Here is a 17,873-nt window from a genome sequence, read left to right on the forward strand (position 1 = left end):
AGAGGGACCAGTATAAAACACAAGGAGCTGGCTGAAGACTGAATACAGAGTGGACATAGGGTGGGCAGGCCTCCAGGAGGACCTTTCCCACCCATTAGCAGAGGATGAAAGGGTAATAACCTTCAGACATTAAACAGGGCTCAGACTGGGGAAGAGGGGGAGAGACACCAATGAAAACAGAAAAATTAAGTGAAACCTGCATAAGAAAGGGTTGGATCCCCTAGCCCTCTATTCTGCCTCCCCTCTAGAATTCTACCAATGATGTATTGTATATTCCTTCCCAGGGTGTTTGGAGAATTAAAGGAATCTTCTCTAGAGAAACTGAACCACCTCAGAAAAAAGTTCAGTGAACACACTGACATTAACTGGTTTTCCCAATTAAACAGCTAGCTCTCAACCCCAATTACCTTCAAGTAAAGCCCACCAGGTGACAATTCCTGCATGGTACACAGCGCTCTCTCTCATTATTAAAAGTGAACAAATGGCACAAACAACAAAAGAAAAAATAAACTGGACTTCATCAAAATGAAAAGCTTTTGCATTTCAAAGGACATTATCAAGAATGTGAAAAGAGCCCTAATTGGTTTGGCTCAGTGGATAGAGCATCAGCCTGCAGACTCAAGAATCCCAGGCTCGATTCCAGTCAAGGGCATGTACCTTGGTTGCGGGCACATCCCCAGGAGGGAGTGTGCAGGAGGCAGCTGATTGATATTTTTCTCTCATCAATGTTTCTAACTCTATTCCTCTCCCTTCCTCTCTGTAAAAAAAATCAATAAAATATATTTTTTAAAAAGAATGTGAAAAATTAAAATTAAGTCACAAACCCCATCGAAAGCTATTTTATTTTAAAAAAAAATACATTTGGCAGTTTTCAGACTCAAATCATTAGTGTTTGCCAAGAGGAAGAGCTTGGGTAAAAAGTAAAGTTTTTAATTTATTGAAGTATCTATTTTATAGAAGTCCTCTTGTAGTCAGAAAAGCTGTTGGAGACCAAAGTTGTTTCCACTACTAGAGTGATAACTTGAGAGTCTTTAATAATCTTCTGTGACAATCCATAATTGCCAGTTTCATTTTGACTTATAACTGATATCCATCCTCTGTATCCATAAAGGCTGGCCAAATGTGATGCAACCCGAAAAACTGATTTTGTAAGAGAATAGTATTAAAAATTTGATTTTCTTTGTAAAAAAAAAAAGAATGTGAAAAGACAACTGACAGAATGGGAGATATTATCTGCAAATCATATATCTGATAAGGACTTCCATCTATAATACAAAGAGAACATATCTAACTATATATATAAAAGCCTAAGCAACCAGTCACTTTGATGTGCACTGACCACCAGGGGGCAGCTCCTGCATTAAGCGCTGCCCCCTGGTGGTCAGGGCACTCCCACAGCTAACATACCACAGCCGACCAACCTCCCACAGTCCCTCCCCCAAGCCGCCCCGATCAGCCTGATTGGGACTGAATGAGATGGGCCCCCAATGGCCCTGATCATGGGCCAGGCTGAGGGACCCCACCCATGCATGAATTCATGTAAGTCAACAAAAAGACAACCCAATTGAAAGAAGGTGTCAAACAGACATTTCTCCAAAGAATATATCCTGGTATATATGAATGCAATAATCCCAGAGAATGTCAAGTGTTGGGGAGGATGGGGACAAACTGGGACCCTTGAATGCTGCTGGTGGGAATGTAAAATGGTGCAGCCACTTTAAAAGAAAGGCTGGCAGTTCTTCAATAAGATATGTATAGAGTTACTATGTGACCCAGCAATTCCAGAAGTAAGTATATACTCAAGAGAAATGAAAACATTATGCTGCACAAAAGCTTGTACAGAAATGTTAATAGCAACATCTATATAATAAAGAGCCAGGGTCATAATGACTGTTATGACCGAAGGCTTGACCAGACCAGAAGTCAGTGCTGGGTTGCCATGGTGACCCAGCACTGACTGGAGCTGCTGCTGGCACCCCAACCCAGCACTGACTGCCTAAATGGCTGTGGGTCAGGCCTGGAGAGAGGCCTGCAAAGAGAAAGTCAGGGTCTGATCATAGCCTCTGTAGCAGTCTTTGATCAGAACTTGCCTTTCTTGCTCTCTCAGCCTGGCTAACAGCCATGCCTCCATTTCTCTCCAATTCTCCACAGGGGCTGCTGATCAGCCCCACCTTTCTGATCAGGCCCCACTGATAGGCCCAGAGACACTGACTGGTATAGGAACTGACCAATCAGAACCAAATTGGTCGGCAGAGGAGGGCAGTTGGGAGTGAGATCAGGTCAGAAGGGGAGGGCAGTTAGGGACGATCAGGCAGGCAGAGGCAATGAGGGGTGATCAGGCCAGCAGGGGAGAGCAGTTAGAGGCAAGTTCAGGCTGGCAGGGGAAGGCCATTTGGGGAGATCAGGCCAGCAGGGGAGGGAAGTTGGGAGCAACCAGGCTGGCAGAAGAGGGCAGTTGGGGGTGAGATCAGGCCCACAAGGGAGGGCAGTTAGGGGTGATCAGGTAGGCAGAGGCAGTGGGGGTGAGATAAAGCCAGCAGGGGAGAGCAGTTAGAGGCTCAATCAGGCTGACTGGGGGTGGGGGGGGGGAGGAGAGGGGGCGGGGGGCAGTTAGGGGTGATCAGGCAGGCAGGCAGAGAGGTTAGGGGCAATCAGGCAGGCAGAGGGTTAGGGGCAATCAGGCAGGCAGGCAGGCAGGTGAGTGGTTAGGAGCCAGTGGTCCCAGATTGTGAGAGGGGTGTCCTGGGCCTCTAGTCAGTAATAATAAAAGTGTAACATGCATATCTACCAAATGGTCGAACAGTGACAACTTTAATTTGTTAATCATATGTAAATTCTTGTTGATTTTCTGTTGTTGGAATTTCCCGCCTGAGAGATGTTTTTGTCTCAGAATCTCAATAAAAGGAATGGTAAAAGGCCAGAGCAAGGGGTAGTCCTCCCCTAGAGGTAGACTCCCACCTGGCCCCCATTTCCCCAAATTAACTCTTTTCCAGTCTCTCTCTTCATTTTAGTGTGCAGCCTTCTCCAGAAACCGGACTTTGAGTGGGTCCTGAACCCCACGGGTCGTGTTAAGGGATCCCACAGGACGCCTTGGGGTATGTCCGACTAAACTACTAGTTGGACATCCCTCTCACAATCCGGACTGCTGGCTCCAAACTACTTGACTGCCTGCCTGCCTCATCACCCCTAACTGCTCGCCTGCCTGCCTAATCATCCATAATCACTCTGCCTGCCTGCCTGCCTAATGGCCCCTAACCACTCTGTGTGCCTGCCTGTTCGCCCCTAATTGCTTACATGCCTGTCTGATTGCCCCTAACCACCTCTGCCCTGGCCCCCACCACCACAGCTTTGTCCAGAAAGACGTCCGGAATGACGTCTGGGAGGTTGTTCGGCTGTCTGGTCTAATGAGCATATTATGCTTTTATTAAAAAATATGAGCCAAAAAATATGGTCAAGGATTATAGATATTTGAGAAATCCTAACTTGAAAGACAGAGACCAAAACAGACAGGAAAAAAAGGATTAAAGGGAAACAAAGACAAAAAAGGATGAAAATTTTTTTTCACTTCATATTCCCAGAAATATAAGAGATAAACTGTATCCGTCCAACAAGACGAGGATATAATCAAAGAACAAAAAGGTTCTTAAAAATTAAAAGGTTTATGGTCAACATTCAACATTGGACAGGTGTGGCAGAGAATGCCACCATATCTCATTCATCTAATTCACCCTGAAGTGTACAATGAGTCATGACCACTAAGAAAGAGAAATCTATCTATCAGTAAATTGCCTGATTTATTAGGCAATTTACTCAACTAAGAGTACATTTCCCTGGCTCTTCGGTAGCTAGGCACAACACACAGCTAATTAAGTGTTGTGTGGACTTTCAGGAAGGCTCCTTGAAGGGAACTACGTTGGCTTCCTCCCTCCTGGGACCTGGGATATCGGTGTGACGGCTGGACTCCAGCAGCCACCACCGTGAGGACAGAGACAGGCACTGAGGACACAGTCAGAGCACGGTCAGCCCCTGGACAGCCTACCTCCAAACCTGCTGTACCTGGGTTTTATGTAACATGCACTCAGATATACTCTTAACTAATTCAGAAGAATTAGAAAACAGGGTTAAGGAAATCTTTAAGAAAATGAATTTGAAAATAAAGAAGTGATAAAAATCATAGAGGATAAGTCCAGGAGATCCAACATCAGATTAATAGGGGTTCCTAGAAAAGAACAGAAAGAAAAAGAGGGAAAGAAATTATCACAGAAATAATACAAGTAAAATTTCCAAAATTAAGAGATGCTAACCTCAGGATTAAAAGCGTTTACCAAGCGTTGGGCTTAAAAATAGGAAGCAGAATAACACAAGAGCTCCTCAATGTAAAATGTAAGAACATAAGGGATATGCCCTGGCCAGTGTGGCTCAGTTAGTTAGAGCATTAACCCGTGCACTGAAAGGTTGCCATTTGGGTTCTGGGTCAGTGCACATCCCCAGGTTGGAGGTTTGATCCCCAGTCAGGGTGAATGTTTCTCTCTCCCTTTCTCTCTCTCTAAAATATCAATAAAAAGACATTTAAAAACATTAAAAAAACAAAAACCAAAAAAACAAAAAAACCAAAACATAAGGGATAGAGAAGAAATGAAAAACTTCTAGAGACCAAAAAAACAAAACTAAAACACAAAACATCCCTCAACAAGTTACACAACAAAGGACAGAGAATGAGAATGTTATCAGCCTACACACTGTTAGAGGACAATGGAACAATGCATTAAAAAATTATTTTGTTGTTGTTGTAGTTAATCCTCACTCAAGGATATTTTTTTCTATTGATTTTTAGAGAGAAGAAGGTAGGGAGGAAGGATTGGAGAGAGAGAGAGAGAGAAAGAGAGAGAGAGAGAGAGAGATATCAATGTGAGAGAGACATTGATTTAGGTTGCCTCTCGCATGTTCCCTAACCAGGCCTGGGATCAAACCTGCAACCTAGGTACATGCTCTTGACCAGGAATCACACCCATGACCCTCTGGTGCATAGGTGGATGCTCTAACAACTTAGAAACACTAGCCAGGGCTGAAAAATAATTCTTAAAAATCATTTCTAGTGAAAACGACTTATGATCTAGATTCTATACCCAATCTATCAATCAAGTACAAAACAGACATTTTAAACAAAGACTTGGAAAATTTACCTATCACGCTATCTTTCCTTAGGAAGGTACTAGAGAATGTGTTCTAGTAAATGAGGCAGGACACTTAAACAGAGAGAAATTAGACCTAGGAAACTACAGATCTAGAAATGTTTCAGTAAAAAAGTATCAGGCCCAGCAGGTGTGGCTCAGTGGTTGAACATTGACCTATGAACCATGAGGTCACAGTTCAGTTCCCAAGCAGGGCACATACCCAGGTGGCATGCTCGATCCCCAATAGAGGGGCACAGGAGGCAGCCAATCAATGATTCTCTCTTGTCATTGATGTTCCTATCTCTTTCCCTCTCCCTTCCTCTCTGAAATCAATAAAAATATTTGAAAAAAATTTTTATATGGTAGTTATAATGGAACAATATGTAACATTTTAATAATAGGTTCATTTAAAAATATGGAAGTGAGCCCTGACTGGTTTGGCTTAGTGGTTAGAATGTCAGTCCAGAGGGTTGAGAGTTCAATTCCCAGTCAAGGGCATGTACCTAGGTTGTAGGTTCCTCAGCTCTGGTAAGGGCTTGTGCTGGAGGCAAACAATTCAGCTGTCTCTCATGTTGACACATCTCTCCTCCTTCCCTTCCACTCTCTTTCTAGAAATCAATAAACAAAATACCCTCAGGTGAGGATTTAAAAAAATTGAAAATATGCAAGTGAGAAAGCCATTCATTTGTAGGGAAAAAACACACAAAAGTCTGTATTAGAAATAAAATTCAGCCGAAACCGGTTTGGCTCAGTGGTAGAGCGTTGGTCTGCAGACTGAAAGGTCCCAGGTTCGATTCCGGTCAGGGGCATGTACATTGGTTGCGGCACATCCCCAGTAGGGGGTGCGCAAGAGGCAGCTGGTCGATGTTTCTCTCTCATCGACGTTTCTAGCTCTCTATTTCTCTCCCTTCCTCTCTGTAATAAATCAATAAAAATATATATTTAAAAAAAAAAAAAAAGAAATAAAATTCATCACAATATATTTCTTGGCTTTGACTAAATTATGTAACTTAGTTATATTGGGGTGATGAAGCCCTGGCTCAGTAGTTCAATTGGTTGGAGTATGATGATAATAGGCCAAGGTTGCGGGTTTGATCTCTGGTTAAAGCACATAACAATGAATCCTATATAATAAAAGCATAATATGCAAATCGACTGAATGAGGAATGACTAGTCGGCAGGGTACGGTGCCAGGCCAACCAAGGCACATGCCAGTGGGCAGAGGGAGGAAATGGTGACCAGCAGCGGAGGGGCGATTGGGGCGGCCAGTACCATTCCCTGATTGGCCAGTCTGGTTGTCTCTTGCAGAGGAAGGCCAGGCAGCAACAGTGGAGGGGTGTGTGTAATGGGGGTGGCACGGTCCCAATGGGCCAGCCCAGTTGTGTCCTGCAGAGGGAAGCCAGACCATGGCATAGGCCCGCTCCCCAGCCATCAGTAGGACATCCCCTGAGGACTCCCAGATTGAGAGGGTGCAGGCCAGGCTGAGGGATCCCCTTATCCCACCAGTACATGAATTTTCATGCACCGGGCCTCTAGTGTATAAATAAGTGGAACAGCAAATCAATGTTTCTCTTTCTCCTCTCTCTCTCCCTTCCTCCCTTTCTTCATTCCTCCCTCCCTCTCCCAGCTAATTTTTTCTGACATAAGAATAAATATCTTGGTCATGACATCCAGGTATGTCAGTATAAGCATATTATTAAGAATTAGGAAGATAAAAGACAGAATAAACATTGAAAATTTACAGCGACTGTCTCTGGGGATTGGGATTGGGGAGGAGTAGGACAAGAATCTGTTGAATTTCATTGGAAACCTCTTGGTATTAAACAATATAACATGAGCACGCATTAATTTAAAAGATAAAAGTAAAAGAAATGATTACCTGCTTTTCATCCCAGGATAGATTAAAACCCAAACTTCTTATGATCAGGGCCTCCCAGGATCTAACACCTTTGCAGTTTTATTTCTGTTATCCCCTCACACACCTGTATCTATGACTTTCCCTCTGGAGCCCACTTCCTATGCCTTCCCCAGGCTGTAATAGCCTTTCCCATCCCTGTCTAATAGATCTCCCCCCCAAAGGCTCAGGTCCCACTGCCACCCTGATCACGGACCCGCTGTCTCGCAGAGTGCAAAAACTAAGCACCTGGAAGATCAGGGCGTGGGTCTCAGTGCCAGCACCTGCCTCTCTGGAGAGAGCCAGCCCTGAGGGTTTGTTGTAGGTGAGAGCTAGGCTAGGAGTCCAGCCAGGGCCCGGTAAGCCACCTAGAAATGTGTACTGTGTAAAATTTAGTGTGCATAAGCCTATTTCTATGAAAAGTAAAGCTTCCAGGTAATCAAAGTGGTCTGGGACCTCGCAAAGGATACGAAACCCTGAGCTGTCTCTGGGTGTTAATAAGGGTGCTAGGGAGAGGAATGTGGGAGGAGCCGCCCAGGCCTGTGTCAGTGCCCTGAAACTATTCAAAGGCTCCAATCACAAACCAGAGGATTTCCTGCACTTCCTCGCTGTTGACTTAGTTTGCACTTGTCTGAGTCTTCCCTACAACCCTTTTCTTTTCTTTTCTTTTTTAATTTTTTTTTTATTTTATTGATTTCAGAGATGGAAGGAGAGGAAGAAACATCAACGATCAGAATCATTGATAGGCTGCTTCCTGCACACCCCATATTGGGGACCAAGCCTACAACCCGGGCATGTGCCCTGACCAGGAATCAAACTGTGACCTCCTGGTTCATAGGTCGACGCTCAACCACTAAGCCACTCCAGCTGGGCCCTACATCCCTTTTCCGTGTGTACTGGGCCCCTAAAAGCAAGCTCTAGAGCAGGTATTAATTATGCCCCTTACTCTTGAAGAAGATATTTTGAAAGGATGGAACTCTAACACCCATCCAGGGGCGAGTGGAAGTGAGCAGCAGGGACCAAGTCTACAGGCTGAGCTGTTTGTAAAGTTAGGTGAGTGATTCTTCTGGGGTGACATTTCCTAGACCTAAGTCTTCTTCTTCAAGCCCTGTCCTTGGAGATGAGCCTTTAGGAACCAACTGCCCTGCTCCAGGCCCTACAACCCACTCAGGACTTGCCATTCAAAGACTAAGGTGACTGGGGGTCCACGCTAGCTCTTCACCTACCCCTCAGTATCTCCTGTAAGTCTTCCAATACTGCGGCCCTCTAAAGGCTGTTCTTGTGCTGGGCCTGGCTGCCTTTGCCACGGCTCAGAAAAGGGCCTCGTACTAGCCCAGCTCGCCAGCCCCACTGGCCCAGCTCCCAGGCTCAGCCATCGGTGCTCGCTCCTCCCCTTCTCACTGGCCCTGTGCTCCCCAGGTTTCCACCATGGCAAGAACACCGGATGCCTCTCTCTCTCTCTCTCTTTTCTCCTCACTTTCATCAGCGTGCTGGGGGTAGAGAGGGAGAGTCTATCGAGGGCTTACCCAGAACTTCACGAGAAAAAAGGCATTGGAAGGTCCCCGTTCAAAGAGCTCCTTGAGGCCACCCTTTTTCTCTGGGAACTTGTCATAGATCTGGCGGATGTCCACGGCTTCAAGGTAGGGGTCACTGTAGCTTGGGCTTGACTGGCCAATGTGTACGAACAGGTGCTTGTTGTACTGTGGAGAGAACAGCTGGTCTGAGGGAGCGGCAGGGGTGGCAGGACAGACAAAATGGACCAGACTCAGATCCCAGCCGTGCGACGGGGAGTGAGTAGCCCCACCTCTCTGGACCTCAGTTTCCCCATTAGTAAAATGGAGACAAAGGATTGACTATAAAGCAAAATTAAAAAGGGATGGTATACAGCATATGGTGTGGTGTCTGGCACCCAGTAGGTGCTCAACAAATTGTAGCTGTTATTTGTACTATTCGTAGTCCTGCCTCTACCAAGAGCTGTCTTTAGGCAAGTCTTTTTCTGTCTTTGGGCCTCTGTTATTTCACCTGTGAGGCCAGACCACTGACCTAGAGGTGTTTTCGAACTGTGCTCCACCCGTGGAGACAAGGCTGGGCGCCTCTGTTGCTACAGCCAAACGATATCTATTTTTGTTGCACACAGTGGGCTTCTGAGAAGGAGCTTGTTTGACTAACGAGTTTCTCAGCTAAAAGACAAGTTGGAAATGTCACAGTGAGACGGCCACAAAGTCCCTGTCTGCCCAGCCTCTTCCCCGTACTAATCTGACCTTTGCAGGGGACACTGATCCCCTAGGAACCAGCCGCTGAAGGGGGAGTGGGTCAGAGCCACAGGGAAAGGATGGGTGAGGCTGGGATGAGCGGTTTCACTGGGAGGGAAGGGAACATGGAGGGAAGAATAGAGGTCAGGGAGGGAGCAGGAAAGGGGGAGGACCTGAGAGAATGGAAGTGGAGCAAAGAAACCGTGGGAGGGTTTTGGGACGGAAGGTGAAGTGAGGGAAGAAGAGGGAGGGGCTTGAGGAAGGAAAGAAAAAGGGGAGAGAAGTTCAAGGGAAGGAAAGGCTGTAAAGAAATGAGGAACCTAAAGTCAAGCCCACAGCTGAGTGGGGCAGAGGGTTGGGCTAGGAAGCCAGGGGCAGGAGGAACAAGAGCAGGAGAAGGTGGGGGAGCTCCGGGGTGAAAGAGCAGCCAGACAGGGACCAGGACCTACCGTATCGGGGTCTTGCTGCTGCTCCAGGAAGGCAGAGAACTCCAGCATCCAGAGCTTGGAGCTGGCCACGCTGCGGCCCTGCCATGGGGGTGCTGGGGGTGCTGAGGGCGACGGGGCGGCTCCTGAAGGAGACTCGAACCCTGCAGGCAGTGGGAGAGGCACATGTGAGCCTGTTCACACATGCCCTCCCTGCCAACAGCTTTTGTGAGGACCCCAGGCCCACTGGTGAGACCGTGCTAGCAAGGGAATCACCATCCTTCCCTAAATGGGCTCTGACAGGGGGGTGGAGGGGAGAGCAAAGCACTGGCTGGCAAGTCCAGGAGCAGCCCTGGTGGAGGGAGGGCTTAGCCTGCCTGGTACGACTCAGTCCCCTTGCCCTGCACTCCGGAGAGACTGCATGCCTGCTGGGCCGAAAGGGCTTCCGGAGCAGGCTCTGCTGGGTTCTTGCCCTCAAGGAGCTTCTGGTCCAGCGGAGCTACCAGACCATCATTAATCACATCGACATAGAGAACGTCTCCTGCGGGATTCCCTGCTCTCTCTCCAGCACCGAGCAGTGCCTGGCCCAGGACAGGCGCTCTGACACAGGTCTGCAGTAGAGGAAGTCACGAATGGGACTAAAATCGACAAGGTATACACTCAGCACCGAAGGGGAGCTCCTAGTCCAACTCGGGGTGGACAGGAAAGGTTTTCCCGAAGGTGACGACTGAAAGAAGCGATGATGTAGAAGCAGGAGGTGAAGCCAGGGAAAAGGTGTTCGGGGCAGAGGAGCAGAGGACACAGCAGAGGCAAAGGCCTGGGGGCTGTGAGACGCTCCCCGAGTTTGGGAACTCCAGTCTGTGGTAGAACTCCAGTCTGTGAGTTTGTACCAGGGGCAGGAACAAGGCTGAAGAGAGGGGCAGGATTTTAGGCGGGGCAGGGAAATGCTCAGAGCTGCATTTCTGAGAGACCCTATTCCGTCTGAAGGAGGACTGGCAGGGTGGGCAAGGCAGGTCAGAAGCACAGTCCTGCGGGATCTGAACTAAGTGCGGTGGAGAGAAGAGGAGGGCACAGAGGGACAGGAAGCAAGGACAGGCCCAGGCCTTGGAGACTGACGGACGAGAGAGCAGCAAGGCCGCCCGGACGGCACTAATGTTCCTTTCGGGCTGGGCGTCTGATGAATGGAGGCCCCATACACTGAGGTTCAAGAAGGGAGGTGGGGAAGAAATGGTAGCCAGAAGGGTGGCAGGGGCCGAGCTGGACAGGCACATTAGTCTGTGCCTGACATCAGCTGAGTCATTCATTCATTTGTTCAAGCATGCTTCCCGAGGACCTGCTGAGAGCGGCAGGACAGGGCACTGGAGAAGGTGGACAAATCAGCCACAGATGACCACAGTCAGATGCTGGGTGGGGTGCAGTGCTCAGGGGCCAACAGCAGGGCGCCTAATCTGGGGGGTAAGGAGGCCTGAACCACAGCGCTGAGACAGGGAGGGCAGTGGTGAGGGAGGGGAGGAGAGGGGAGAAAGGTGAGGCTTAACAGAGGAGCCCTGCAAGTCCTACCAGTTCACATTGTACCCTGAAGGCACCAGCGCCATGACAGGGTTCCACGCCTAGAGGCAACATGTTGAAATGGGTGCTTTAAAGAGATGACTAGGGGGATTACAGGGTGAAGGGAAGAGACTGGAGCCCTGGAGCCAGGTAAGAGGCTGCTGCTGTAATCCAGGGACAAGATCTAGGAAGGCCTGAGCAAGGCCAGGGAGGCCAGGGAGGCCAGGACAGGAGAAGGCAGACGCACAGGGCAGGGAGGAACCCAGGCGGCAGCCCTCGGAGCAGGAAAGGCCAGGCACAATGTGGGCAGCAGCCACTCCCCGAGCCAGAAAAGGTGCTGAAGGGTGAGGACCCTTCTTGCCCTGCGGAGTGGAACATGGGAGGGACCCTCACGAGAAAGAGGCAAGGACAGAGCTGGTCACCTGAGCAGAGCGAGGGGGTGAGCTCCTGCGCTGGCCCAGCTGCTGGACCTGCGCCTGCTCCGGGCCTCTTCCCAGGAGGGGTTCCCTCTGCTACTAAGGGTTCCCTTTCCAGCTGCCGGGCACCTGGGACCGGAGGCGGGAGCCGCAGGGGTGCGACGGGCGAGGGAGCTGTTCACCGCAGACCCACCTGGCAGAGGCAGCGAAGGCTGGACAGTGTAGGTTTGCTGAGAGAAAGGTTTCACACTGCGGGAGGGGAAGAGAGGCGGTGTAAGCCCCGGGCGGGATGCAGCCCCCGAGCCTCTGGCAGCGTCCATCGCTCTCTGTGCGGCAGGGCGGAGGTCTGGTCATCGGTGGCCTTGGTGGCTTTGGCCTCCACTTCCTCTCTTGCCAACTCCCTCGTGTTTCAGGGCTGATCCACAGAAGCAGCATGTCTACTGAAAAACCCACCCCTCTCTGTCCCTCCCTCCCAGGCCAGCCCTTGGGGTCCCAACCCCTGCCCCTGCTACCCCATGGACAGACTGGTGTTTTGGCAAATGCCACCGCCAGCGCAGGGTGTCCACAGGGTAGACTGAGCTGCTGCCTGAGAGCAGGAGAGCCAGATCCCCAAGCTCAAGGCCGTAGTAAAAGGTGGACCCCAAAGTGCAGCCCTGTCCCACCCTGCGGCCCAGGCTCAACCTCTCGAGTGTGTGCACCCCAGGTCGGTTCAGGGGCAGCTGGGAGCCGACCATACTCACTCGTGGGATGTTCCGGCTTGGCCCGGCAAAGCTCCTTGCCAAAACTGAGGAGGCAAAAAGCGTAGAGTCAGCATAGCCCACGTGCACAAGGGCCCTGGCGTGGGGAGTCGGTGCTGTGGCCTCAGCTGGAGCCTGGGCCCGTGGGTGCAGGGAGAGTTACTGCTACTGTCTAGACGAGCGTGGCTACAGCGCGTCCCCGTGTGTCTCAGGCACTCTGGTCTCGGACACGCCCTGCTTACACGGTGCTTCCAGGGAGAAGCACCCCGCTGGGTAAACAGCATCTCCTATTCCTCCATGAGAGAGAGAGATTCACAGTGCACAGCAGCACGTAAGGCTCTGAACAGTCCTACAGTCAGGAAACCAAGTCAGTCCTAAGTGCCCCAAACTTACGTAAGCATAGAATCCCTTAGTGTCCTATCTATCTAACCAGTCTGCGGACTAAAGCTCTCTGGATCACCCTTGGAAAAACTGCTGGACATGAGCTTCCCCGAGCCCAGGACAGGGCCTGGCACTGCCTCTTGGGCGGCTCTTGAAGACCCGTTTAGTCCCTGCAGCGAAGAAAACCCCGTGAGAACACAGCCCTGGGGAGGAGGAGCCTGTCAGGGCCTTTCTGACAGGGTGAGCCCCCTGGCCATGGCTGAGAGGCCAGCTCTTAGGCCAAACATTTAAAATTCGTACAAGAGTTTGTTGATGGACATCAGTCCTGCAGCTGGAGGGAGGAGTGGGGACCTGAGGGAGGAGTGAGGACCCGGCCAAGTGGCAGGACCACTCAGAGCCACGCTGGCCCGCACCAGAGCCCGGCTTCAGCCCCCGTCCCCACAACTTCGGCTTCTCCTTTGGTCCATTAGGCCAACTCTGTGGAGCCTCCTGGGTGGTCAGCTAATGGGGGCGACCCTGTCCCTCGTGCAAGGTCTGCTGTGCTCCTGCCAATACCCCCAGGAAGGTAGTTCCAATACCAGCTGAGCTGCCACCCAGCATGGCCCTTCGGTCCTTGGTCCCTCCTTCCCCCGGGCTCGCCTGGCCTGCGAGGTCTCAAGTAAGAGAAATTTGGTCTGGCCGGCACTCTGGCTCTGCAGAAGGGGGAGGAGCGAGAAGGAGAGGCTGGTTTGGCCTCTGGCTCCAGGCAGCCCCACTTACCCCTGAGACTGCTGGGCAGCCAGGGCCCCGGGCAAGGGCCATTTTACTGTGGAAGGCTGTGGCGGAGATGATCTGGGCGGACGACATAGCAGCCATGCTCTGCAGGGCCTTGTCCTTAGCTGCCTGATCCTGGGGGAAGACAGCGGAGGGGAGGGCCTCAGCAGCGGCGAGGCGAGGCAGGGAGGGCCTGTCCCACTGTCAGGGAAGCTGTCCCACTGTCCGCGGCCAGAGCCCTGGACTAGGCAGGCCCCCAGGGAACAGGCATATGTTCTTGCAAAGCTATTACTTTACTTTGTGACTCTGAGCAAGTCACGTGGTTCCTCAGATCAGTTTCTTCATCTCTCAAAGAGGCACAATACTTGTCCTGCTTATGTGACTAGCACGTAAAGAGACTCTGGACACCATTTGCTAGACCATATATTTCCATTTACTACCACGGACATGAGAACAGGGACCTTTTATTTATTTACTTATTTTTCAGACTAAAAAACAAATTTTTATTGAAGTATAGGTGGCATACAATAGTGTATTAATTTCAGATGTACAAAATAGTGAGTTAACACATACCTTACAATATGATCTCCACACTAAGTTTAGTAACCATCCGTCATGATGCGAAGTTATCACAGTATTACTGACTGTATTCCTGTGCTGCACATTACACCCCTGTGGTTCATCTATTTTATAACTGCAAGTTTGTACTACTTATTCCCCCTCACCTTTTCCACCCTCTCCCCTCCCTTCTGGCGACCACAAGCTGAGAACAGGAACCTTTCAGTTCTTGCTCATCCCCACCCCACTGGTGGCTGGGGCAGCCTGGCTCACAGCAGATGACACATAATTCTGTCGGATCCCCCTAGGGTGAGCAGGGGGTCATCCTTGGCTGTTTGGAGGCACGGACAATCTCCTGGGACCCCACCTGTCTCAATCCTGCCCCGTGGGGGCCCCAGCACTCCCTGCTCTTTAGTCAGGATGTACCATAACCACTGGCTGTCTGCCCTCCGTGGGTCCAACCTGAAGAACAGATTCCCCTGCACAGGCTTGCTCACCCCCACACCACTTAGATAAGCACATATGACACTGCTAACAATACTAACAGTACTAATAATGCTTTTTACCTCACCTGAGGGTGTGCTTATTGGATACTGCTTTGCCTAACCCTGTCATTTACACACAGGGAGGCTGGCTGGGGCTCAGGAAGCGGCAGCGATTCACCTAAGCTCATGCAGCACAAGGCAGAGTGAGGCCAGACCAAGCCTGGAACCCGGAGGATGTCTACCTGACCTTGCTCTGAAACCCCTCTGAGCGTCTGATGAAATCCTCAGGCCACTCTCCACATAGGAGTGAAAATCTGCATATTGTTTAAGGGGCTCATGGTTCCCTGATGTTTGCCTAGTGGTTGTCCCTGGGCCCCAAGTTAGAGTCTGTGGACAAGGAGGAGAGCAATTCCTCTAAGCAAATGTGAGCCGCACAGCCAGGCTCAATGAACTACAAGTTCCCCTCAATGACTCTAAACAGAACACTGGAAAGTCTGTTCCGGACTCTGGTCCCCGCCCAGGGTCCCAGTGAGTCAGAGGCAGACCAGAGGGGGACACGAGGGGCAAGCTGGGCTCCAGGACCCTGAGGATGGCCTGGAGGGGCATGTGCCAGCCTGAGAGGGAGGCATGAACAGCTGAGGCCCAGCCAGCTGTCCGGGGACAGAGGGGGTGGGGACAGCTGGGCTGCTGGCAGGAGGAAAAAGCTTAGAAGCGGGAGGGTGTGGCTCCCTAGGCGTCCTCACCCACTCATTCAGAACCTCCAGAGTCGGATTGTGAACCACTGGGCCACACAGGACCTTCAAGGTCATCTAGTCCAGGGCTTTTAAACTGGGTAATTTGGGGTTCGAGAGCCATGGGCATGAGAGGTGAATAGAAGGAGGGAGTCTCTGGCCTCTGATCTGTTCCTCACCAGCCTAGCGTTGACCCAAGTAGTTCCTTTAATAACAAATTGGGGTGATATTTGTTTGGGGGAAACAAAACTAAAGGGACTTATACTGCTTTACAAAAATTGTTTGTAAACTGCTGGTCTTAGTCCAGTGGTCGGCAAATCGTGGCCTTTGGCCCCTTGAGTGTGGCTCTGCCACAAAATACCACGCGTGGGCGCGCACACACAGAGTGATTGAAACTTCATGGCCCATGCGCAGAAGTTGGTTTATGGCTCTCAAAAGAGATTTCAATCGTTGTACCGTTGATATTTGTCTCTGTTGACTAATGAGTTTGCCAACCACTGTCTTAGTCTAATGCCCCCAAATGTTATTAACTCTTCTTACCAAGTGGCTGGAGAGACTTAACACCTCCATGCAATGCTTCCTTCAAAAGGGCCCCCTGGCCAGGGTCCGAGAGGCCTGGGTCCTGTGGGGAGCAGGGCCGCCCCGAAGGGAATGCTGCCAGCAGCTGGCCCTCCACAGAACAGTCACCTGTCACTCAAGGAGGGGCTGATCCCGGAAAGGGAAGGAACTGCCAGTCCCGGAGAGCAGGGCGTGGGAAGGAATTCCACCTGCTCCCACAGCAGCATCTGAACCACCACAGCAATGCCTCCTGTGCCTGACCACCCGGGAGGCGCCAGCTGATGGCACCAGCCAGGGGGCTCCAGGAGGCTTCCGGGAGTGGGGTCTGGAGGGTGTTCCGCTGTGATCTGGTGAGGGCACTGCCCCCGGAGGGTGGGGGGCACAGGAGACTGACCTGTGGCCCCAGGACACTGTGGAGCCCTGTAGTCACACACGTGGCTCTAAGGTCAAGTGCCCCTCCCTGTGCAGACAGGAGAGGTTACAGGCTGAACCCCACTCTCCCCAATACCAAGAAGCATGCTGGCTCCATACACAAGCAGCCAGCCCGAAACACAAAGGGAAGCCTTTTCCTGCTGGAAAAAGAGCCCCAACTTCCCAAACGGCCCCATCTGTGCCCTAGGTCCTTCCCCCCACAGCTGCCACAGGCCTTACCTTTAGCTTGGCCTGGATCTCACGGGCTTTGCGACGAGCCAGCACCTGGATGTGGCTGGAGACCTATGGCAAGAAGAGAAGGCTCCTGACCCTACGTCCCAGACAGCCTGGCTCCCAGCCTGGACCCTGACCCTCAGCCCTCCACGGGCCTCCATCCACTTCTGTGGACTAAAGGAGTGAATGGACGCATGCGTGAATGAAAGAAAGGGTCCGCCAATGAGGGGCCCTCAGTCGTCTAATCCACAGCTGGGCAATAAATAAACGTGCAGCTCCAGGGCTTTGCTTTCTATTCTCTGCTGTCTTGGAGAAGGATGGGGAGGGGGCTGCTGACTCCCCAGGAAAACGAGGGACAGCAGCAGGGGCGGCAGGGAAAATGAACTGTCCGTGGCACACCAAAAAGAGACAACCCACCCCCAAGCCGGTCCCGCAGAGAGCCAACACTTAGTCCTGAGGAGGACCTGGCCCACCTTGGGAGCAGGCTGGTGCCGGGTGCCTGCCCGAGGACCCATACCCGTCTCCCAGGGCCCACCTGCTTCCTGGTGCGGGTCTTCCCGGTCCGGATCTTGATGTAACGAGCAATCAGCTCATTCCGACCTGTGGAAATGAAAGAGCCTTCAGTGGGAGGAGAGGGACCAAAGGCAGGCTAATGAGAGGTCCCTTCCGGCACCCTCTGCCCACCGTGAGTGGGCACCTGGGGTGAGGACTATGCGAATTCACTCTTGCCATCCTTGGGTGCTGAGGCCTTGCTGGTGGGCTGGTCACCTGAGAACGAGGCGGTGCCAGGGCCATGGCCTCCCGCTGGACACACAGCTTGAGGCGCCCTCTCAGAGCCTCCTCCTTATCACGTGGCCACCTCCTCCCCTCTGCCCATGACAGCCGGACAGCTGCCTCTCAGCTCCCACTTCTCCTGGGCCTTCTGAGCACTTGAGAGGCTGCAAGGAAGTGCCTGGGCCTTCGCCTTTTCCCTGTGCAACTCCCCCAGTCCCTACCACCCCACAAGCGCACAGGCCCTTACAAGATGTCCTGTCTGTGTGAAGCAGGGAGCATGGGAACACAAGTGCTGACACACTGACTATCCCCAGAGGAGGTCTGAGGCCCTTAACCCAGATAAACAAACCCAGGCCAACCACTCTTTCGCTCCATGGCTCTGAGGAGACCAGGCAAAACAGGTCTCCATCCTAGAGGCTGACGCTATGTCAGAGACCCAGGAAGAGTGCCTGTTATCGTAGATGAGATTATGAAAAGGGGTCCCTGAGTCAAAGAGCTCACCACCTAGCTGGGGAGAGACATGTGCCCACACAACAACTCCA

General features: G+C 51.3%; 1 protein-coding gene across 5 annotated transcripts in view; it reads right to left on the reverse strand.

Moving 5' to 3' along the window:
• The window catches only part of TEAD4 (TEA domain transcription factor 4), a 66,590-nt gene that overhangs the window by 11,350 nt on the left and 37,367 nt on the right, over positions 1-17,873 (reverse strand). For 3 of the 5 annotated variants that reach the window (XM_036454507.2, XM_036454508.2, XM_045588359.1), the window contains exons 3-9: positions 17,093-17,157; positions 16,564-16,626; positions 13,587-13,715; positions 12,450-12,493; positions 11,903-11,958; positions 9,770-9,909; positions 8,595-8,768 (exon numbers count right to left, since the gene is read on the reverse strand). In XM_036454507.2, coding sequence (XP_036310400.1) covers positions 8,595-8,768; positions 9,770-9,909; positions 11,903-11,958; positions 12,450-12,493; positions 13,587-13,715; positions 16,564-16,626; positions 17,093-17,157 — 671 coding nt within the window. The remainder of the gene's footprint in view (positions 1-8,594; positions 8,769-9,769; positions 9,910-11,902; positions 11,959-12,449; positions 12,494-13,586; positions 13,716-16,563; positions 16,627-17,092; positions 17,158-17,873) is intronic. The other 2 variants (XM_045588360.1, XM_036454511.2) reach the window with 1 other exon arrangement.

This window comes from Pipistrellus kuhlii, unplaced genomic scaffold (assembly GCF_014108245.1).
Source record: "Pipistrellus kuhlii isolate mPipKuh1 unplaced genomic scaffold, mPipKuh1.p scaffold_m20_p_3, whole genome shotgun sequence".
NCBI lineage: Eukaryota > Metazoa > Chordata > Mammalia > Chiroptera > Vespertilionidae > Pipistrellus > Pipistrellus kuhlii.